A 25970-nucleotide genomic window follows, 5' to 3' on the forward strand; every position below is an offset into this window, starting at 1 on the left:
TTCTACATTGTCAGCTAAGTATTTTATTCAACTCAAAACTATGTGCCTCATTAAAACTTAGGAAAATTAAGAAGTTACAACTAACATAGTTAAATAAAGTTCATGCTACAGGATTGATCGGTTGAATTCAATATTATATGTCATAATACCAGGAAGAAGAAGAGAAACTGCTCAAGAAATACGATTGTGTGACCTGAAATGTGCCTCTTATGCCTAAAATTATCCAGCTCACTGTGGCAACAATATATTAGCACCACTTTCTGCAACAGTTACAACTAGCAACCTTCGATTAAAAACCATAAACAGACCGATGGAATTCTTCTTTTCACTCCTTTTTTTAACCTTCAGAGTCTTTCACAAGGCTGTTTTATGACAGAAGCTCATGCATGTTTGTTCAGTCTCTGTAAATTATTCCTGTAGGGCTGCAATGACCCTTATGGAACCATCCTAAGTGATCTTCTGACTTATCTCAAGAATGTAGCTCCATCTGATCGTCTGTGACACTGCTGTGGTGTAACTTAATTATTGAATTATTTAACTATTGAAAGTAGCTTTTCTTTTCACCTTCAAAAATAAAATTTTCAAAATAAAATAGTAAAACAATAGAGATAAAAGTAGTGCATCATAGTGTATAAACATTATCACAATTCCTCGTATTCTTTTATCTAGTCTCTTCAGGGTCAACTACAAACTCAGGTTTTGGAAGAACTCTTGTCGGTGTATGTGCAGATACAATCAATGAGATAGTATTCGCACTAAGAGTATTTACAAAGGTATCAAGGAATGTTTCACAATTATTGAGAATAAATGAACTCAATGAATTCCAAATTGGACATTCTTTGTAACTTGATGAACTCTTAAGAGTTTCCTCAATGGATAAACTCTGATTTTCTCACCTTTTAACACTCAGTGAATGGATATACAATAAAATACAAAGACTGGAACACTTTATAAGATATTATAGAAACTAAGAACAAAGAAAAAAGTGTTTGACTAAGAAAGGTATTTCTCTTCAGAAGCTATGATTTTTCTCTCAAGAAGCATAAGTTCTTCATATTTTGACCATATTAGACATGTTTTGATTTCCGAGGTACTGCTAGGGAGTTAACATGGTACTGTTTGAAAGCACTGACTCTGCACGTTGATGGAATTGCCTCTATACTAGGCAATGATTATTTAAAATATATATGGCAATGGGAAACCAGAAAAGTGTGTCTGAAAGTATGAAATGCCAAAATAACTAACCTTGAATAGAACCTCATTTGGATCTTAAAAAATATGAGAAATAAATCCGTAATTTGACATACTGAACAAAAGGTAAAACAATATGTAAAATTATAATTATAAATATATAAATTTATGATCAAATATATATATATATATATATATATATATATATATAAAAGACAAATATCCCTATTGCCCATTGCTATATTTTAATAGCTTTACATAATAAATTTATAGTTATAAATATATAAAGTTATGATAAAAGCATATTATAATTCTGAAAATATAAATTTCTGATTTTTTTTGTTTTTCAGAATACAATCCCATTAATTTGCAGAATTGAAAATCAATATTTATAGATTTACATAATAGCTTTCATATGGTGTGCCCAAATATATTAGAATATTCTTTAAATTATTTAGTATATTATAATTTTACTCACTTATATAAATTATTGAAGATTGAAGATTTTATTTTACTCACTTAGTCAATTTAAATGTTCATTTTTACATTGATATCTAAATGTAAACATAATAATATAGAAATAGAAATTATAAACAAATTATGCGCATTTTTATTTCTGAAATCAAATAGGAAATTTTATATTTAACTACCAGAAATGAATAATTTACCTAAAATTACATTAGCATCTAAAATATTAGAGTAAATTATATTATATATTTAAGAACAATTTCATATTAATTAATCAATTAATCAATTAATTTAACATTAATATGTGTATCATACGGGTCATCCAACTAGTTTAAATAAATATAATATATGAGTCCAAGCAGTTGGAAGATATTTGAGATTATTGGATTATGATTTTAAAAGATTATTTTAATATAAAAAAATCCCATAAATTTTAAAAGATTTTATAGGAATGTAATGATTTTTAATATTTTGTAAAAGACTTTTATGATTAAAATTTTGTATTTTGAATTTTAGTGGATTTATAACATATAGATTTATAAGATTTGAAAATTTTATAGATTTGTAGGACATAAATTTTTAGAAAATCATTCAAAATTACAAAGAGTCAATGAAAAAGATAAAGAAAAGTAAAATTAATATAAAAATTAATTTTTTAATAGCTAAGTATAACTTCATGTCTTCTTATATATAACGTTTTCTTTATAAGCAACATATTTCATTGATGCAAAAACTCAAACACAAGGAGTGTAAGTGTTGGATTTACAAATTTTATCCAAAAGGCTACTAAAAAGTAACGGAGAAACTCGTTTCAAGCAAGGTAAGTGTCTATCTTATTCAATATTCTTATTAAATTCAGAAAGAAGACTTGCAAACTCAAAATCACTTTCAGCAACTATGTCCCTGATTGATCTCAGTGATGCACATGCATGTGATTCAACTTTTATTACTTACAGTTCAAAAAGTTCTCAAGACTGTTTAGGGATTTGGATTCTTCATGTTAACGCTAATTGATCTCTCTTTTATTATGGTCAAACAATATGAAATTTTCAAAGTTCAATAAGTAGTCAGTTAAAGTGACGAGATAAAGGAAAACTTAGGCAATCGGGGAAAAGAAAGAAAGAATTTGGGTGAGATTGTTTGATAATATGATATTTATATTTTCTATTAAAAAGTTTCATAAAATTTATTGAAATTTATACTTAAAAATAATTTATTAAAATTTGTATATTTTTAAATTCCTTATTTAAGTTCTAAAAAATCTTAATTAGATTATTGAACGCCTTAAAAAAAATTAATTACTTTGATTAAATATCATAAGACTTATTTTATTATTTAAAAATCTTAATTAAATACTACAAAACTTTTTTTATTAAAATAAATCTTTTAAAATCTTAAGTGAATACGCTCCCTAAACTAATAAAATGATATGCATGATAGGAAGAGACATGCACATATTTTTGGGAGCGTTTGTGGTTTGCGGGACAGTTCATGTTGATTTTGACTAAATTTAAGGCTCAATTCAATCAAATTTGATCGGTTTGGTTCAGTTCAATTTTCACAATTTTTTTTTAAACTCAATTCAACTCAACTCATTCATGAACGATTTGGTTTAGTTCGAGTCAACGGGTTATCATTTAAATTTGATTTTCTTTTCTTAGAACTACTATTTTATGTTATGATTCATCTAAATATCTAATACAATTAGTACAATATTATCAAATATCTGAAAGTAGTAAAATTGATTAATTTAATACCACCAACATAATATTCTAAAATAAACTAATACAATTTAAAATAAAATATTCTTCAACGAGATTTATTATAATAGTTTGAATCATAATTATTTCTTACAAATTAATTTCTTGCAACAAGCTTTACTGCCATCAAATTCACTACAACCTGATTTATTGTAACTAGGTTTCCTGAAACACATGAACAAAACATGATTAATTAATATTATAAATATGGTGAAAAAAATAAATATGAAAAAAGGTGAAATAAATACTTGAAAGTAATACCTTAAAAGGTTCCAACACTAGTTCTAACACTTACAGTTTAGTTGGAGTCCCAATATTAATAATGTTTAAAATCAAATCAAGCAACTTTAAAATTTTTGATCGGTTAGATTTTGATTGGATCTATAAATCTAAACTCATGACTCAATTTATATATGAATGATTTTGATCAGTTCAATTCAATTTTAATTCAAATACATAAATAACGTAATTCAAATTGTTCGAATCAATTTACATCAATTCCGGTTTCCAAAAAGACCCATATATGTGAACACCTCTATACATTTCTAAGCATCACATATGACATATATAGTGTAGTTTGAAGAGTACACCATGGCTAGTGATCTATATTGAGCGTTCCTACCACACAAGTCATTTGTGACGCTAGCAAGCACGATACCCAACTTACACAAATTGAAAGACGTCCAGCGAATTACCAGATCAATCATTGGACTCATGAATTTGTCCCTGGGAAATAACCTTGCGGTAACTTTCTATTTAACCTCAATTTTCTTTCTCCCCACCCCTCTTATCTTTTGTTTTCCTTCAATTTCTTTGGTGTGGAATTTATATGCAAGGCCACCTACGCTGGTATATGGCGTGAAGAATAGTGTGATAGAATTAGTTAATTGTTTTCGTTAGGACTGAAAATGAGTCATTTGAACTCAAGTACTCAACTTGACTTAACTGAAGTTAAATATAAGATTTAATTCAATTTTTTACCTCTAACTTTTCAGTTTTTTTATTGAATTTTACTCCAAAAATTAATTTTGCCGTATTTTATCTTTACTTTTTTAAAAATTTGTAAATTTTATCCTTCATCTATTTGTTCCGAACATAATTTTACTTTTTACCCTAATTTTTTTTTATTTTTTTGGCAAAATTTGCACCAAATTATTTTATTTTTTTATTGAATTTTATTCCTAATTTTTTATTTTTTTGATAAATTTTATTCCCAACTTTTATACTTAATTAATGAACAGATGACAGAGGAAAAAATTAATAAATTTCTTAAAAATTAAAGGCAAAATGCATCAAATTAATTTGTTGGGAATAAAATTTGCCAAAACATAAAAAATTGAAGATAAAAAATACAATTAAGACTTAATATAAGCCTTTTTTTCCTACTCGAACTTGACTTGATTCAAATTGCAAATGATTTGGTTTAACTCATTAGCTCCATTTGATTTAAAATTATAATTATTTTACATGTTTTTATTTATTTATTTCACACAACAAAATAAAAATAATATAGATTAATAAAAAAAGTCAAGTATAAATATAGGTTAAAATATGTTTATTTTCTTTATAAAATTGAAAAAGTTTGATTTTGATCTCAATTTTTTTATTCGTTTTTCATCATCCTAAAATTAAAATATAGTACTATTCGATCTAGAGTTGTTCGAATGATTCTCATACTTATATGTCACTGTCCTTTCTTATGTATCATTCCCCATTGGCTACTCCCTTTGCTACATCTTCTTGCCCACACGAAGAAGCCGCAATGTTCCTTTGACCACGCCCTCTTCTTCCTCATTGGGTTCTTTGCAACACCCATGTTCCCTACCCAGAACCCATTCACCGAATTTCAATTGCGATAGAAGGTAAGGAGTAGGTCTCGATCGATATGTACCCATCATGAGGGAATAGACGAGGAGGTATTTGTTCTTGAAGGAGTGGTTGTCGATTGCGGCGGATCTACATGGGTTTAGGTGGGTGGCAACTCTGCATGCGAATAGGGGTGGTGGATGGTTGGTGCGCTAATGCGTTTTAGTGAGGGCATGGTTGGTGTTAGTGATGATGGCAAGTTAAGTTATTCCAAGAGTTATTCTTCATTCACACTATTAGGATCTGTTCATTTAAAATGATGTGAGATTCACATTTTTATAATGTAATTGAAAACTTTCATTTTAATTCACTTTCATTTTAATTTTTTTAAAATCCAATGATTCTAATGATAAATTAATCTTAACCATTGAGTTCATCTTGTTTATTTAACTATTTGAGTTTTTAACTCAACATTAGATTTAACTTATTTGGTTCATAAATTATATTCAAGGAATTAATTATTGAATCAAGTTTTAAAGTATGTTTAGTTTATTGTAAGACCTAGTTTTCACAATGAATATATTAATTAATGTGATTCTAATGATGTGTCATGCACGCTCACTAAGCGCAGGTTGAAAGACTAGAAAAAACAGCAGCAAAGCTAGAAGAGAATGTACGACTAATGATTAATGGAATGAACATGGAGACACTAAGCTTACTTGAATTGATTGATGACAAAAACAAAATTGTTTGGGGGCTTATCTACATGGGTTTGGGGCTGTCCTACAGGTTCGAAGAGGACATAAACAAAGCCCTTGACAAAATTGTTTCAATTGAAATCATCAAAGACCAAAACAAAAAAAGTATGTATCAAACCGCTCTGCTCTTCGGAATTCTCGGACAACATGGTTTTGACGTCTCCCAAGTTATAATTTCAACCTGTAATTGATGAATATGAATCCTTTTCACGTCTACTACACATAAAATTAGCAATTCGTACGTGTATATGATAAAATATAAGCTAGTTGAAACCGATGAATTAGCTTATTGAATAATTTGATCAAATTAACTTATAAATTACTCAAATGAGTTTATAAACTCCTTGAATGTCATACCAAACATGTATTAAATATATATTTTTAAGGTTGGAAAATTTTTTTCTCGATGGTTTTGAAAATGTGATGTCCCATCCAAGGTATTGACTTTTTCTTGGAGGCTGATCCGGTACAGGCTGCCTAATCGTGTGGCTCTAGTGAGGAGAGGAATATGGTGAAGGATGATGTGTGAGTTTTTTGCGGGACTAACAGGTAGGATTTGCGGTACCTATTCTTGGGGTGTAACTAGTTTTGAATTTGGTGTGATGTCTAACATTGGTGTGGGGTATTTCTTTAATGCAACATTATCTTTCCGAGGGGTAACAGGATACTAAGAGTTCGTTATCTCATCAGATATGCGATTTGCTGAAATCTTTGATTTCATATGAATCATATTATTTTTCATGGAGAGGTGACAGATACACAGGTGGTTATGTGATAGATTGAGATCTTATTTTGATCGTGACTTTTATAAATAGGTTATGGGACGTTAGTTTCTTCCTTTGTCAAATGATGTTTGCAATCATTTATTGGTTTAGACTAATTGTGTTTATGCTTTTCTTTTCCGTCTGATTTTTATGTTTTTATATTGATATATTCCTTTTTAGGGTCACACTACTTGACACCTTTTATTTATATACCAATCTCATTTTGTCTTTCAAATATATATATATATATAAAGTTTTAAATTATTTTAAAAATAAGAAAATGTTAACAATAGTTATTAAAATTGATTTTAAGCAATTAAGTGATAATATTTTCTTGAAGAAGTACGTAAAATACTTTCTATTATTGAAAATCATACTATTTTTGAATGATTAGAATAAAATATAATTAAGAATAAACTGTCCACAGAATCAAGAAAAATAAACATCGAGGAATTTTCATATTATAAATATTTTTAAAGTAATTTATTTTTCCTTCTTATTATGTATTGAAGTTCCCATAGTAGGAAATCTCTTTTATTATTACTCATTTTATGAATTTTCATTTACGTTAAGATGATTGTGTGAGGTGGAGACGTTTTTAAGAGTTTCAAAAAAATTCAAGGCTGAAATTAACAAATATCTACAAGGAATGTTGAGCCTCTACGAAGCATCATACTTGAACTTTGAAGGAGAAAGTCTTTGGGAGGCAAATGCATTTTCAAGAACACATCTCATGAATTCATTAATGAAAGAAGGAGTAGATGCGAAAATGGCAGAACAAGTTAGGCATGTGTTGGAGGGGCTTCCATATCATCAAAGCTTTCACATATTAGAGGCACGATGGTACATTAACACATATGATAAAATAGAACCGCATAATCTCTTACGCAAAGCTGGATTTCAACGTGGTTCAGTAAACACGTCAAAAAGAACTAAAAGAAGTATCAAGGTGAGAGGAAATAGACAAGGGAAATAAAAGAATAATTATACATTATTGTTACAAGAAATTATGTGTACAAAATCACCACCTAAAAAAGGTTATTTTTAAAGTCATTCCTTAAGGTCTCCTTCAGGGTGATTTTGAGTTTTTATTTTTTTGGTTTCAAATGTAATTTTTAAAATAAAATGTATTCGACAAAAATGAAGTTAAATTGATTTTAACTCAATTTTAAAACACTTTTACATTCATTATTAAAATCAAGAAAAAAGTTTTATGAATTTGTTTTTTTGGTTTAAAAAAACGCACTTTCACCACCATCATCATACCACCATTGTCGCCGCCACCACTACAATGCCATTGTCACCACCGTCATCATCGCCATTGTTACCACCATTGTCATCACTATCACAATTTTTTGTTGTCCGTCTTCACCACCACCATTCTACCACCGTCACCACTATTATCACTGTTACTATCACCATTTTGTTGCTTCCATTGTTATATTTACCATTGTTACCACTATTTCACCCCACCACCGTTCTATCACTATTATTGTCATCATTGTCGTCGATACCATTCTGTTATCTTTATTGTCGTTGTTGTCGTTGTCACTATTCTATCCTACCACCGTCATTGCCGCTACCACCATCATTTCATTGCTACTATCGTCATCATCTTCATTCCATCATCACTATAATCATTATTGTTGTTATTCCACTCACACCATCATCGTCATTGCCACCACCACCAATCCACCAACACAAATACTATTGTCACTATTGTTTCATAATAAAGCCAGATATGATAAAACAGCCTACTCATTCAATTTGTAACATCTTTTAAAAAATAAAAATAAAAAATAGACCAAAACTAGTTTTGATTTTTAAAACTTTCAAAACTACAAATAAGAAATCACCTCGAGGCCTAAGTTAACATTAATGTAATGCTCTTAAAAAAATTAAAATAATCTTTTTAATAAGTGAAGCAGAGTTTTTATATATAACAAAATGTAGTTCTTTAGGTATTTTTAATATTATTCTTCAATTAGTATTAAACTTTAATGTAACCTTTTATTACGTAGATTACTGAAGTAAAATTTTAATTCTTATTAAAGAATAACATCAAAAGACATAAAAATTGCATCTAAGTTAATCCTTTTATTTACCAATTAAAGCTAAATACTAAAAGAGATTTTATTTTAGAAAAAAAAACTAAAAATTACCATATATTTGAGGAGGAATTCAAAAAATGATGGCAGGTAGAGTGTGCATTATTTTTCTATGAATCGTCTTACATTGTATTAATTAATTTAAGAGTTTAATGTTTATTTGCTAAAAGTGTAAAATAGTTTTATATTATCATTCAATCATAAATTATCATTTAAATTATTTTAAGATATTTTAAAAATCAATAAACTTATCTTATATAAAATGTTTGTTATTAAATGACTGTACATAATCATTTTTCTCTTAATTTAATGTGTTGTTATTTAGGTGGTGGAGGGACATTGGCCTCGCAAGCAAACTGAGTTTTGCTCGAGACAGATTAGTGGAAGCCTTCTGTTGGTCGCTAGCAATGTTCCCTCAACCTCAATTCAATAACTGCCACAATCAAATCACCAAAGTGGGGATACTACTCGTAATCCTAGATGATGTATATGACATCTATGGTACTTTGGATGAATTGGAGCTCTTCAAAAATGCTGTTGAAAGGTTTGTTCAACTAATATGAACAGAGGAAAGTTCATTTTAGTTAACTTTTTCTTTAAATTTTTAATGTGTCTATTTTCTTAGTCTGAGTTAATATAAACACTCTTCCAGACCGCTTGGTATTGTGCTTAATGGCCGTCTATAACACTGTTAATGTCATGGTTTATGAAATTTTAAGTGCGTTTGGATAGAGAATTTTAACTCAGGAAAGTAATTTATTAGAGAATTTGAATCTCTGTAATTTAGAATTCATTGTTTGGATGTTTTTTATGAAGAATTTAAAATTTTGAAATTTTAAAACAGAATTTTAAACAACTAAAAATCTGGAATTTCAATTTCCTTCTAAAAGGTGAGAAATTGAAATTCTTTTCTTACCGTCTTTTCCGAGCTTCTAAAATATCGAGTGTGAGCATAGAGAAACACGTATAACTAGCACATCAACCATATTTTTTTTTTATTCATTTTTTTCATTCTCATAATTTTAATATTTTTATCCAAACACAAAATTTTGAAAATAAAAAAATTTCAATTAAAGTATTTGAAATTCTTAGAATTTAAAATTTAACAGAATTTTAAATTTCTCCATCCAAACACATTCTAAAGGACGGGACATAAAAATCCTTCCTTACCTCACAAAAGTTGTATATAATGCAACACAATAGATTATGAGTTTTATTAATGATCATGTGCTAACAATATAAAATAATCCTTTAATCATAAATCTATGTTGGTATGAATTTTAATGTAATCAATATACATAACCTATTTTCTCATTAACTATTTTAGCACTACTAAAACTAAAATGTTTACTTGATTACTTTACAGTGGTCAAATGTGTGCAAGGCATTCCTCCAAGAAGCAAAATGGTTTTACAACAAAGTCATTCCACCATTCAACGAGTTCTTAGAAAATGCAAGGATCTCCAGCACAGCTGGGGTTATTCTTACTCCTTCCTACTTCCTCGTCTGCCAAGACCAAGACATCACCGAGCAAGCACTTCATTCTTTAATAAATTACCATGACCGTTCTCTTCACTCACCCTTTTAAGGCTCAACGATGATTTGGGGGACAGTCCAAAAAAATATTGAGTCCTGCTAAAATGTGCCTTGAAGATCTCTTCACTCACTTCATTCTTTAATAACATACTGAAATGTGCCTCTTGTGGACCTCACTATTAAATATTTTATTTATTTATTAAATTAAATATAATTAAGTAATGAGGATGACAATTGGATGTACAGCTTGAACCAATTTATATTGTACAAATTTTTTTCGACTATTATTGTTCATTTTTTTTTTACCGTTCGTGCTTTTGTCATCTAATTTTTGGATTGTGTTACTAGTGCTTCCTTTGAGGATGTCTTTCTCCCTCACCCACCTTTTCCTTCCTTCTTTTTCTTTTTCTTCTCCTCCCTTTCTTCTTCCTTCTTCTTTTTTTCTATTTCTTCTCTGTCACTCCCCCTCCCCTCCACCTTCTTCTTCCTTCTCGATCCTCCCTCCCCCTCCCCTCTGTGTGGTGACGGCCTCCCTCTCCCCCTTCCTTCTCCCCGAGGCGCCGCGGTCACCTCTAAATAAGTTCATTTTTTGTTCTTTCTCCTCTCTTGTTTTTTCTTCAACGACCTTCTTTTCTTTCCGTTAATTTCTGGTTTTTTTTTATTTTTAATATTTTTTTGGTTTTTTTTTCATGTATATTAAAGATCTTCAAGGTTCTGGTAAAAGAATTCATTCTTCATCCCGGAGATCTCTAGACTTCCTTTATTGGAAGATCTACACAAAATTAGATCTCGAGCTTAAGATCTTTACTCAAAGACATTAAAATTGCTCTTAAGACCCTTTATGTGTATATATAAAAAAAGAAAAAATTAAATTAAAAATATTAATGAAAAAATATAAGAAACACATATTTTAAAGTTAATATCAACTAGTAATAGATTATATCGATCTTTAATTTTATCTATAAAATTAATAATAAATCTTTTTTAAAATTAATTATTTATTAAATAGTTATTTATTAGAACTTATATATTAAATAATTATGTAACAAAAAAATCCGACCCCTCCTTTGATACATTCCTGAATCCATATCAAACTTCACGGCTAACATTGTGCTGGTTGTTCTCTACAGGAAAAGATAGAGAGGGGTGAAACCTCAAATTCCATTGTAAGCTACATATATGCACGAAACCGGTCTTTCGGAAGAAAATGACCGTCAGTACTACAAAAAACTTTGATTGACAAAGAATGGCAATACTTGAATAAATACCTGTTTGTGGACTCTATATATTCCCCAAATCTTTCATACAAGTTGCCTTTAACCTTGCCCGGATCGCTCAGTACACATACAATACGGAGATGGATTTGGACGACAAGACAATTTATCAAAGAGCAGAATTGAGTCATTGCTATTTGCTAGTATACCCGTTCCAATTGATATGGCATGACGATTATGTTAAGAAAGTGGAGTTCTGAGTTTGAGTTGATTTATTTACTCTTATATTTAAGTCTATTTGTTTCGAGCTATTATTTGCATTTCTAAGGTTATCTCCATGCATGTCATTATTAGCAAGGATTGGTAAAATGTCGGTTGCACTTAATCAAACTACTCATAGAATTTAATATTAGATTTAGAAATTAAGCTTCTCAAACATCATAGGATTTGTTAGGATTTAATTAGGCATTAAACAAATAAATATCATATTTGTTAACTCTATTTATTTGGGTCATCATGTAATTTTCTGAAATATTTATTAATTTTATCGGTAACTAAACTTTTTTGAAAATACAATAAATTATTTTTAATGAGATTTCTCTGTAGATCAACTATATTTTTTTATGTCCGAGACTTAAATATGTTATTTTGCTTAAGTAGTTTGAGCCTAATTCTACAGTGAGGCCCACAACATGTTAATTTATCAACTCAGTCTTTTACATTAGGCATAGAATAATATAAAAAAATAGATCCAAGAATTAAATATATTTTTCAATTATATTGCTAGTGGATCCAATTATATTTTTTAATAAGTTTCAAACTTAAAATTAATTTTTCAAATCAATTCCACTTCAATTTTTATGATGAAAAAATTAAGCGTACATAGCTTACTCTAAATCATTGGTTAAAAAAAAAAAAAAAAACTTACCTCTAATCAAATAAAATCATTTCCAATTATGTTTTGTATTTATGGTTGAAAATCATTTATAATTTTCAGTGATTATATTAAAATCACAGCTAAATGAAATACAAATATATAGGAAACTTAATAACTACAACTCGTTCAAGACAATAATGTGCAAGGGCAATGGATGTCAAATACAAATATGATTTCTGATATATATCAGCAAGGTCTAACATAGATTGTAAATGATTGGATTACTTAAATATACTAATAGGAGTTTAATTCCTTGGTTGTATAAAACCACCTTATTAAGAGAAGTAAAATTTACTTTAGTAATTTCTAGTTCGCTGAGGTTGCTTCTTGAGTTTGATTTTTCTTTTTTTTTTTTCTTCTCGAAAATTCAACTTGCATATTCCAACTTAGGTCGTGATTTTAACTGCACAAATGATACCCCTTATTATGTTAGTAATTCTTACGTTAAAATAACTAGTGAAAAAATGTTTAAAAATTTAAAACCGTTAGATGCAGAACTGCACCTCATATGCATTTCAGGGGCTAATCTTCATCAACTTATTACCCTATGTAAACACCAAAACCCATAATAATTATAAGATAATTAATTAATTAAATACATTTTTAAGTAATTAAAAATGGTTTCCTATCAAAGGAGGTTAGATATAAGGGACGTTTGTTTCATGGAATCTTGATAGATTTTTAAAAATATATATTTTTATGTTTGTTATAAGTTTTTTAAAAAAATTCTTAGGTATTATTGATCCTTGCATGTTATAATATTTTTTATCATGTTTTATTGCATCTATATTTTCATGAAGAGGGAGTGGAAAAGTACTATTTTTTATCATGTTTTATTGCACCTAAAGGGTTTCTTTTCCGGATAGATATATTTATAATGTTATTCTTTACAATGTTTTATATTATTGATATGCTACAAACCTATAATTTGTAATATATTAAGAAATAATTTTTTTATCAACTATAATTTATTATAAACAATACATTATAAATAGTGTTTTTAAGATATTATGTGTACCTTTATTTTTATCAAAATTAATCAAATTAATTATTAATTTCATGAGGTTATGATTAAAAAAATAATATATGAAATATTATAATTCATTGAAGTAATATATCATATATTTCCAAATAGACTATATAAGTCATATTTATTCATATTTAAGAAAGGGAAAATAAAAACTTTGGCCTAATTCTATAATCATTGAGGATGTGAGTCTTGTTTTATAGAATTTAATTATGATAATGTTGTGAATGATTTCAAATTATTAATATGAAGTGAAAAAATAGAAGATCCGACTTTCAGTCATTTATTTTTCATTTTTTGTCCATCAGTGTTTTAATATAAAAATAGTAAATTAAAATATATATTCAATAAATGAATACTAATTTATCTTTTATAATTAAAAATATTGGTCTAGTGTAAAATTGAAGTTATGCAACTTTGACTATATATAATTTTTTATAAAATTAAAAAGAAATGGTATTTATTAAGATATAATTTTGTATAATTACAATAATAATGATAACATTTTAAAATCTCTAAAATCTAGATTCATAATTTAGTTAAAATTATCATTTATTAGTGATTTTTTATCCCCACAATTTAAAATGTTGCTTCAAATATTTGATAACCAGTGAACACCAAAAACTGATCTTAATTTTCCAAGCAAAGTATTCAAAGACAAGATATCTCCAAGCAAAATAAAAATTGGATATGATATTTTGATAAAGTAATCAATTTTACTTATAACTATTTTTTATTTTTTTTGCTAAAAGGTCCTACTAATTCCAACTGCGTTTTTTAAATCCAAGCCTAGTTCTAGTTAGACCAATGACATATTGATAAAAATATGTTTATCTTTAATTTAATTGATTTTAAGTTAATAATAAATACATTCTTATATTTTTTTTAACCTTACACTTATCAAACCCAACTTTACCTTAGCCATTTTATCGTTACGTCAAATTTAAACATCACTTTAAGTGCTAACACTCAATACACTAAAAGATGATGTAATTTAGTTTCATCATTTATGATTTTTTTTATAAAAAAAATAGATGAGTTAGATCTGGATAATTCACGAGGATTAGACCAAATTTCAAGACTCAAAGAGCGTTTATAAAAATATTTATAGATTATCTATTAATAAAATTCTCACATTCATAATAGAATCAGATTCATGTCCTTATTCTTGTGAGATATAAATCTATTCTTTGTCAATTAAATTAACCTTTATTGGTTTGATGTTTTATTGTTCATGATACGCATTTGCTCTCCTAAACAGAATCTAACGAGAGGATTGGTACACTTAGGCCACACTAAAAAAAAGTGTATTATCAACATATAACTAATTATTAATTACATAGTTAAAAGTTAACCCCCAATAAAACTTGTTGGTGATGGCCTCATCCGAAATTAATTATTGATTGTGTTGGGGTCCAACGTCCATTTCAATTGATGGCTCTCTCCATTGGCCCTCTTCACACCATCCTTTGAAATTGATACTCTTGTTTTTTATTTTAACCCCAACAAACATTAAGCCAACCTTATCCATGCCAATGGTCATTTCGGACATCGATGCATGCTTCAATTGCTTTTGGACTTAATTTCCCAAAGTCGAGACATCGAATATGTCGGTTGTCGGCGTGTATCACGAGGTCTCCAAATCAAATTCACGATTTGTTTCCTCTTCAGTTTTCTCACATTTTGTTCTCTCTCAAATCTATGGTCCGTGGCTTCGGAAAAGAGCCTTTTTTCCTAGGCAAGACAGATAAGTTGATAAGGGCATGAGGGACATTACTGGCAACACACGACAAGTTATGGATGGAATCGCGAACACCAACGGAATAAAAGGGATGTTGTTTCATTTACCAGGGATATTACTGCTCGTGAATCATCTCATAGGTGCAAATACTAACATTTCCGAAGTCATGTGAGTAGGGTTCATTCTTGGAAAGAGGGAGGGTTCTCTTCGTGCCAAAATCCATTGCAACTCCACTGTGCTAAGGATTCCCACGCCAACATATCTTTGTGTTACTTTTCTAAAAGCAATTTTCTATTTTTATAAGGAAAAACATTGGTGGATACTAATCTCTTAGTGGTATCTAGAGAGGAAAAGAAAAAAAAATGGATGTTAAAATTAATATAATATGATAAGAAAAAAAAACAATAGAAATTGATAAAGCATGTGATATATAAAAATATCAATAAATTATCGCTTTTTTTTAATAAATTATGATCAACTTTATACAAATCTAGGTCAACTCAAAGTGATAGATATAATATATATTTGATCTGACAAAAGAAACTGATAAGAAAATATAAAATGTGATAATAAGATGTTTAAAATATTGAAATGTTCAAATATCACTATTTTATTGATAATTTAAAAAACAACTAAATGGTGCATATAATATATATATATATATATATATATATATATATATATATTAATAATAATAATATATATTACATTAATTTCAATGTACATGAATGAGTTATCTCAAATAATTTTGAGTTAATATATAAATAAAACGTGTTTTGTATAAAAGGAACTTTTTAATCCAACATAAATTTATATCTCTTTTTGAATTCTCTTTTGTCTCGCTTTCTCTATATATAACTCTTTCTTAAATCTCCACTTGAGTGACATCCTAATCATATGTTTTAATAACCCATTAGTCTGCAAATGAAAATTAAGTAATTTTTTTATTATCATAATAATATTAGTGTAGAGTATTTATAGACTTTGATATTGATTAATTTCTATCAAGTAACCTAAGTAACCCTCACACAAACTAGTCTCCCGTTGCAGTGAAATACATGCACTTCTATAGTTTTACTCTGTCTTGTTGAATTCCTTCTGTCTTGAATTACCAATTTTCCACATTTATAACAAACATAATTTAACAATAAACAATATTAATATTGTTGTAAAAAAACAATATTATCTTTTACCAGTTATACGTAAAAAACAATAGTTATACGTAAATAACTTTATTCTTATAATGAGGGTTAGTTAAATTTGAACCAACTAGCTACTGTCAAAGCTTCTGACGACTGATCCTTTACCAGTTAATTAAATCAAATTACATATCTTGCATTTTCATTATTCCCTATATACAACACCTCATACTGGGCTACATTTACTTTATTATTTGGTCTCCTTCAACTTAAGTTTGTCTCAATAAATTCAGTTTGGTAATATATTTGATTTCTTTTATAGTATGTTAATTTTCACAACTATACTTAGAACGAAGTTTCAACTCAAAGCAATATTGAGATTGTTTTTAAAAAATCAGTTCTCAGTTGGAGAATTTAATGGAGAATATTAAATGCCAACAATCACGTGTGCCCGATTCTACCCACTTTACTACGTTATAAACTTTATATTTCATAGTAATTACATATTTAAAAATACTTTTGATTAATATTATTATTCTTAAAAAAAATGAAAAAAATAACTATCTAAACATCAATCACTACAATAAACTTATATTTTGTTAAACTTAAGTTTATAACATAGGTTGATTGATTCAATCTTATTTTTCAAACTTTAATCCACTAAAACTACCCTTTCCTATTCCTAAAAAATTCAACTGTAACATGTGCCAAACTAATAAATTGTTACTTTGCCATGCTGAAGTTCATTTCATTTAAAATAAAAATGGCCCAATTTATAATGTTTTCGCCGTGCGGTTAAATATAATGTATCAACCTATATTCTTCAGCTGTAATAATACAATTGCAGCGGTGAGTAAAAATAGTAAGTAGTCTGTATATTGATACAATTGAATATGCTCTTTGAATACTCTTTCATCATAACTAGAAATTACTTTTTTTCAGGTGTTCATTGTGCAAAACCAATGAGTGCCAATGAAAAACAGCCTCGAATTTTTACCCCAAAACTTGTCATATTATTTAACTAAATAGGATCCTCAATTAAATAATTTGAGTTGAAAAAAATGACCCGTTAACTTTTCTGTCATACTTCATTGAAGATGGCCCATAAGTATCCCTTTCAAACGGAGGAACCCATCATCACCTTTGGAGCCTCTATCCTCTTAAAGACAAACTTTAATTGTCCACGCAAGCCAAGGACCCAACCTTATTAACAAGGCGTTAATCGAATTAATTGTTATAATTGTTGGGTCAACCACCCTAATTACAACATAGGTTTCACATGTTTGTTGTCAAGTTTCCCTACGCTATATAGGTCATTTTGAAGGCACCTACCAACTAAAGACTCATATTTGTCTTTATTTCTATCAATGAAAAGAAAGGGTTGATCATTACAATTATAATATTGCGTTTAGTAAAAAATATAATAAATCATGACCTTTTGTGCCAAATTTATAAAGTTCAACAACAGAAATTGCCATGCACATAATTATTGTGTCTTTTTTTTTTCTCCAAAACCAATGCAATCAATCATACCATATCAGTATCATAACATATTCCTCAAAAAAGATGGTGTTAAAAATGATTGCCATATTTGCAAATCCCTTTTCTAAATTGCACTGTTTAAATATTCCAATCCGCTTGCTTTTCAATTTGTTTATACATCTAATCTTTCCACTCTTTGGTTGATCATTGAATCTGATTCTTTCAAGCATTGTCTATCCATAGAAACGATTAAGCAACCAATTTAGGAATTACTCCTTGCTTTGGAGTCATATATAAACACACACATGACACACTCGTTTCTTTGTACCTCATCTCTTATTTATGAAAAATGGTGGCACAAAATTGAGAACTTTCTCAAAGAGAAACGGTTGCAAAATACGGGCATTACCCCACAAAGAAAAGTCCTCAAACCTTAAATTTTTTTGGCCCACAATGTATCAAATTATTTGTTTGCCTCTATGTCTCCATTCCCTACTTCCCCATTATCAAACGCTATTTTTTCCCCTCTTGGTCCCCCCTAACCCTAAGGCAATCAACCCGTGAAGCTTGTGGTCCCATTGCCAAGTCGATGCCAATGTGGATTCATTGAAGTAAGCAAGCCACTCCAACCATCAATAAATCTAATGTAGTAGGAATTGCAGAAAATACATGCAATCAATATTCCCTGTCTCACCGCACAAGTAAAATTAAATTTAAATTCACATCACATATTCTAGGGACTACCCTGGAGATTAAATTTATACATATTAGACTTGTCCCCCACTCTTATTATTCTACTCCATCAAGGAATTCTCTTGACAGAACTTATATAAATTAAGATAAATTAAAAACTATTAATTCACGTTATGCTTTGCCAATATATTTCAGGGACTATCTAAAGATTTATCCATTAGACTTGTAACCCCACTTAATATTCAATTGTGTCCAGGATTTCATCCGTCATTACTTACGATAAATTATCCAGTACGCTGTGGCAATATATTTTAGGTACCTATCTAAAGATTTATCCATTAGACTTGTCACCCTACTACATATTCTATTCCATCTGAGAATTCATAACTTAAAATAAGATAATTCGAATGTACAAGAAGAAAAACCAACAATTCACATTAATGTTGTGGCAATATATATTACAATCAGAAACATGAAGGACATGTTCCACAACTTTGTTCACCACCCACCATTTTTTTCTTATGCCCCAATCCTATTTTCATAACTTCCCATAAGTTATAACAAAATAAAGTTTAGACTAATCACTAAGTCTGCTCAGGTGTGACGGTGATGGACACACTCAGCAGGCGTGACTGGGAACCTAGCAGTGTCAGTGCAATAGTCATAGAAAATGTGCCTTGCCCTAACCCACATAAGCTGGTGGCTCTGGTGCAAGTTGAGTTCAGCCAAATTAGGCTCATCCCACCAATACTTATTCCCCTCACTGCTGGTGCACTTCTTAGCATTATCCATTGCAGCCACTGACACGGGACACTCACACGCATTTATCTCGAAGTTCTTGTATGTGGCAATGAAGGGTGCGTGGCTCCAATCTGTTTTCACACGACCACCCTGCGTGGCCCAATCATCAGCATTCCATAATGAACTGTACACACCCATGGGTTGGTCCTTAGGAAATGGAATTCCCTTGTGCTCCATGTTCGTGTGCACCCTTATTGGCGTTTCATCCACCAAAAATCTGATCACATAAAAAAAAACATATACAACATTATAATCAAATCAATTGTGTTGAATTTGATTTAAATAAGGTTTTAAAAAAACAGTTTGCATCTTAACGTGGACCGTGACATCAAGGTTTTCTAACGCAAATTGGGACAGTGTTTGCCACGGCAGTCCAATATTTAAAACCTTGGATTCAAGTTTTATTTTATAGTACAATTAAAAAGTCTTGCAACTTGTGATGTGTACTGCATGCAAAATTTAAATGATCGGCATGGTAACACAAACAAATGTACCTACATATTATGCTGAAGACCCATGAATTGTCCAAGATTCCATTTCCTTTTCCATGGGTTTTGATTTTGTGAAACCCAAGTCTATGATAGCTCAACCACCATAGGGAAAAAAGCAGGCAATTTTACAGCTTTATTCAGACCCATTGTGCAGCACTATTCCCTCTCTAGTCAATTTATTGTAATTGAACTTCATCGCTTTTTAATTTTAAAATAACACTATAAAAGTTACATAATTACATTAAATACTTTAACTTTAATGCATCAATTAAGAAGGGGAATGGGTGCTTACACAACTTGACGTTGATTCCAGAAGATAGAGTATGAGTGAAAATCCTTGGTGGGGTCGAACCAAAGGTTGAGCCTTTGCTCCCTGTTGCCCACTCCGTTTACATACACATTGGTTTGGACAGAGTATGGTTCCCCCGTGGTGTTGCCTAGAAACTCAAAATCAAACTCGTTGTGGTTTGGACCGTCCGATGACATCTACGTCACATCAATTAATCACCGTGTCAAACTCATTTAGATTCCGCAATAATTGAATCACAAAAAACAAAAAAAAATTCAATTCAACCACAGAATAACAGGATGATCATGGTGAAAATAAATTTCCAACAACGGAATTTAACCAGGCATTGGTTCGTAGATTGGAAAGTTGGGGACAAAAATTAATAAATGCGAATATTAGTTGGATCTAAAGTAAATCACGAGGGTAATAGCTGTGTTAATAATCTTCACATGGATTCCAAAACATAAAAGAGGAAAAAACGTTTTGCACTTAGGGAAATGTAGTTATACATCGATTTAAATTGTATGCATTCAATGGGGTCCCAAAGGTAGAGCATCTCCATAGATGAGTAATGAATGAACGGTTAACGCCACATACACATGCCAAAGTTAGTATCTATATTTAATTGATTATTGTTATAATGACAAGCATTTAATTAAAGATTAAGAGAATGAATAAACTAAAAAATTGAATTAAGAATGAAATTTGTTGACTTACATAGAAAGCAGTGACTGTTCCAGCAGAGTCACCTTCCACAAGCTTAAGCTGGATGGTGACTTTCCCAAACATATACTTGCTCTTGGAAGTAAAACCAGCGCCTGAAAATGTCCAAGTTAATATTAATATCGGTTACCAACACAAAATAAGCAATATCACAATAAGAGAAAACATCATAATGTCATTAATAGATTTCTCATTGGAGGGGGTCAAAGATCATGACTAAAAAAGTCTGGTGATAAGATTTGAGGGTGGAAAAAAGACAACAAAAAATGGTGGTTTACCGGAAAAATTGTCTAGTTTGAGTTTGAGGAGATCCCCTTCATGAATGAAGTGGTCAAAAGCCCAGCTTGGTTGGAAGAGTTGATCAAATTTGTTGGAAGTGTTGGCCACAGCATTAGCCACCCCGACCAACAACAACAACGTAAGACCCCCAAAGAAGAATCCCAAGGACCCAGACATGATTTTTGTAGCAGAAGAAAGAAAGGAAAGAGAGGAATAAGGGTGAGAGCAGAGTGAAGGTTCTACTCTGAAAACGCCGAGTAGTGGAGAAGAGAGTGGTGTCCTAAGGAGCTTTTATAGCGAAAAATGTGTTTGAAAGTGGCTTGTGATATTCCCATCCATCACAAGGTACACATCAGCTGCCAGGAAGGATTTCAAATACCAAAAAAAAGGACATTGAAAGATGATGTGGTGCTTGACAAATGGTGCCGTTACTGTGCCCAGTAACAGCTGGCCAAAGCTGTTCACTCGAGAGCTCCACTGGGCACCCACTATAGTGTCAGAACAACTCTACGATTAGGAGAAGGGACCGCTATGTCAGATATTTTCTTAATCAAATTCAAAACTTTGTTTATTCTTACTACTTTTTAACATATTTTACTTAATAATTTACCTAAACATTACACATATTTTAACAACTAATCAATTTGAATTTAATTATTAGTCTCCAATTCCTTTTTTTATTATTTTGAGAACATCTGTATCTTTGGTTGGTCGGAGACAATTATACTTGGGTTTATAAGATGCTATCTTGATCACCATGAAAAAGTTTTCATTTCAAGCATTATAGTCTATAAAGTTTTTTTTATGTATTTAATACAATTCACCTAAGATTTAAATTTAAAATCCTGTTGAAATAACTCATGAGCTTATTTAAAAATCAAATAAAAAAATAACTTTTTGAGACAAAAGTATTTTTACTTTTATAAAAGAATCAAAATTTTATTTTTGTTTTTATTTTTTTCATCGGTTAAATCTACATTAAAATATGCGTCAAAGTAATTTTAACTACAAATCAAACACGTCTTGTATAAGTTGATTTATGAGTTTAATAATATTAATATGGAATTTAAGTTTTAGGTGAAATAGTCAATTTTACTAGAATCAAATAAAATTATCTTTCATAAAAAGAAATACTAACTTATATAGTCTATAACAAAAACATTACTTTAATTAACACAAATTTTTAGGATGGTATTATTGCTAACAAATGAGACTAATGTGAAAGTTTTTAATTAACAGAAGGACAGGAGAAGTGAAGATCTGAAATGGAAATGGAAATGTATTTAATTATCATAAATGTGCTAGAGAGTAGAGGCAATCGTACACAATGTATGGTTATGGCAAACATGGTGCAATAAAAATGATGTGGTGCTGGTGTTGGATGGATAAAGAAGGTGAGCGTGGCAATCCAGCTGTCATTGCTAGTACAAGTTTGAAAAGCTCTGCCATGCATCGCAAGCTTCTCCTTCAATTCTAACTATTCATGCCATCGTCGCATGCATAGGTAGTAGACAACACTCGCCTCCAAAAATAAAGCAATTAGATAACTCACGTTTTGGATCTATTAAAAAATAATTAATTACTATTTGTAAGATAAAAAAAGACTTAATATGTTAAAAAATAATCACACATTAATAAAAAAAAACTTAGCATGTTTAAAGTAAAAAAAAAAATAATAATTAAAATTTACATCAGAACTCACTTATGGTCAACGGCGGTTTTAAGGCCCGGCTACCCTGGGCAATTGCCCAGGCTCCGGGGCCACCGAGCCATATCCTCGTTAGATATTTTTTAAGCGAATTGGGCAAAAAGGAAATGATTTTGAAAACAAGATATCAACTTTTGAAACTTCATCCTTTGGAGTTGACAAGCCCGTACCTTCCCTGGTTATTTTGTAATATGATGCTTGTTCTAGATTCCTTGCACTTTGCCACATCCAGTTCCTTTTTCATTCTTGTATTTTTTGTGGTTTTTTCTTTTCTTTTTGGAAATCAGTGGTGTTTGTTTTCAGATTCCGCGCGTGCCTCCATTGTTGATCAACTATAAACATATAAGAGACATGATATGTTTGGCAATTAATAAATTTGAGTAATTAATTATTTTCCCTAAACTTTCTTAAAATTGATAACAAATTGATTATTTTTGTAAAACATATTAAAGCGAACATACAAAATTTAGTCATTTTAGGGCTAATTTAATTATTTAAAATGATATTCCCTAATTTAATCACGTGTTTCAAAATAGATAAAGTAAATGATATTATCTCGAGAAATACCAGTTTGGGGTCGTTCAAGAGCAGAAGGGAGGACTATCACTAATCTTCATCATTACCGTGCAGAGATTTTTTATGTTGCTATTGATAAAATATGTGTGGAGATGGATCACCGCTTTAGTGAAGGAAGTAACATTATACTTGATTGCTTCTCATGTCTTGACCCCAAGAACTCTTTCTCCAAGTTTGATGTTGATAAGCTTGCTCGTCTTGCTGATATTTATCATGCAGACTTTTCTGATGATGACCGAGGAACAATTAGGGATCAACTTGAAACTTATGTGCTTCAAGTGAGAAGAAATGCTTCTTTTTCCACTTGTGAAGATGTTCAAAGTTTGGCTATGAAGATGGTTCAAACTGAGAAACATTTGGTATTTCCATTGGTTTATAAACTTATTGAGCTAGCTTTGATATTCCCGGTGTCGACAGCATCCGTTGAAAGAGCTTTTTCAGCAATGAAGATTATCAAGTCTAAATTGCGCAATAAGATCAACGATGTGTGGTTCAATGACTTGATGGTATGTTACACCGAGCGGGAGATATTCAAGTCACTTGATGATATTGATATTATTCGAACATTACCGCAAAGAAGTCTCGGAAAGGACACTTGCCTCGTAATTTTATTTAACCCGCTATTGTAAAATTATGTTTATCTCTTTTATTTTAAACTATATTTTTGTTGACAAAATGACGAGTTTCTTTTATTTTGATTGATTACTATTTACATATTATATACAATGTGAATTTGCTATCTTTAAATTTTTGCCCAGGCTTTATAATTTTTCTGGCTCCGCCACTGCTTATGGTTGGATCCTTCCTGCCTAGTTAGAAGCACATATGCGTGCGTGTCTTACAATCTTGGGGCATATTCCTTGTTCCAGCTAGTATAACTTTTTTAAGATATAAAAATGTTGATAATTGTCATGTACGGTATTGGAATGCATTTCTACAGATGTAAATTGTATAAATGCTTTCTACTGGACTCTATCTTTATTGGCATAAATTAGGTATCATCACTTATGACTCACGTTAATGATCTGTGTCATATGAGGAACGAAATAAAAAGGGAAAATATGAATAAATAATTTAGAAAAATAAAATAATGAAAAAATATGAAAAAAGTGAAGAAAAAGAAAACAAATTTCTTTTTATACCTAATTGCATACTTATTAAAAATAATAGAATAAGAAGTGATACTTCCTCACATATTTCTCTCATATTAAATAAAGAAACATTTTCACTTTACTAATTTCTCTTCCTCTTATTTCGTTTATTCTTTGAACATTTACTAGACAAATTATAAAATTAGTTTATTCAGAAAATATAATTTGTAATAGAGTTTTATTGTATATTTTATCATATTATATAACTTTATTTACAAGTTAAACAAGAATTTTTTTGCGAAGATTTTAATAAATTAATTAATTAGAATAATTGGTTATATAAATTTTAAATAATCATCATAAAAATTAATAAAATTATTGTAATTGAATAATATAAAGAAAATAATAATAGAGTAGTAGTACTAGTATAAAATACTATGAACAACGTAGTGGTTAAAAAGCACTAGTAGTAGCATATCAGTATATGGCTAGCGGTTCTGCTCACTATCAGCTTTTGTTTGTGTCTCGATCTTGCTATTGCGGACGGCGTTTCCAGCTGGAGTGTCCGAACGCACTTACTCAACGGATCCCTTATTTTAAATATATACGTTGTAGTTAAATTAGTTTTTGGTTATTAATTTATTTTCATCTTCTAAATTTTTAAATTGATTTAATTCGATTCTTTTTTGTTTTCAAATTGGATTTAACTATGTCAAAAAATAACCTTTTGTGATTATTTATATTTAATGATTTTAAATTGTTATAAGATGAATATTATCTAACCTCATCAATTTAATTTAGACAATAAAATTAAATTGAATTATTTTTAAAATTTAAATCATCAAATTAAATTCAAAAATAAAAATTAAAAAAAAAACTATTTTAACCTTAAAATATTCATCCTATATGATATGATGATAATGTCATAAACTCGTATAACGATAATAATATTCGTACATCAATTCTCTCCCAATTGCACGTGCAAGAGGATTACCTATGCACTTCAAAAGTACTGTAGTAAATAAATTATTCGTGCGCATTAGATTCAGATTATTTTTTAAAAAGTAATTAATTATTAAATATTCACTTAATCATTTTTCTTTATTTACGCTTTTTTTCTTTTATAAAAACAAGTCTTGATATTGTCTAGGATGAGTTGCAATTCACTCATTCTCTCTCATTTACCACATTTTTAAATTTTGCATTGAGATATGTGTCCCCTAAGCACGTGACAAGAGTGAGACGAAACAGATAGAGGTTTTAAAATGGTTAAAAAGGAAAAATAAATAAATAAAATTAAAAATAATTTTTAAAATTTAAGACTTTAGTATATTTATTTTTTTATTCTTTTTACTTTTTATGTTGTTTCTCTTTATATATATTTTAAA

At 29.5% G+C, this 25970-nt stretch overlaps 1 protein-coding gene and 1 pseudogene across 1 annotated transcript; one reads left to right on the forward strand and one right to left on the reverse strand.

Moving 5' to 3' along the window:
• Window positions 1–4010: 4010 nt before the first annotated feature.
• On the forward strand, window positions 4011–11837 carry LOC114378663 (annotated as a pseudogene).
• A 7195-nt stretch (window positions 11838–19032) lies between these two features.
• On the reverse strand, window positions 19033–21483 carry LOC114377911 (xyloglucan endotransglucosylase/hydrolase protein 9-like). The gene is made up of 4 exons (XM_028336387.1): window positions 21207–21483; window positions 20923–21023; window positions 20209–20402; window positions 19033–19642 (listed from the first exon to the last, which is right to left on the reverse strand). The coding sequence occupies exons 1-4, from the start codon at window positions 21382–21384 to the stop codon at window positions 19219–19221; spliced, it is 897 nt and encodes a 298-aa protein (XP_028192188.1). The 5' UTR covers window positions 21385–21483; the 3' UTR covers window positions 19033–19218.
• Window positions 21484–25970: the final 4487 nt, after the last annotated feature.

This window comes from Glycine soja, chromosome 12 (assembly GCF_004193775.1).
Source record: "Glycine soja cultivar W05 chromosome 12, ASM419377v2, whole genome shotgun sequence".
NCBI classification, from domain to species: domain Eukaryota; kingdom Viridiplantae; phylum Streptophyta; class Magnoliopsida; order Fabales; family Fabaceae; genus Glycine; species Glycine soja.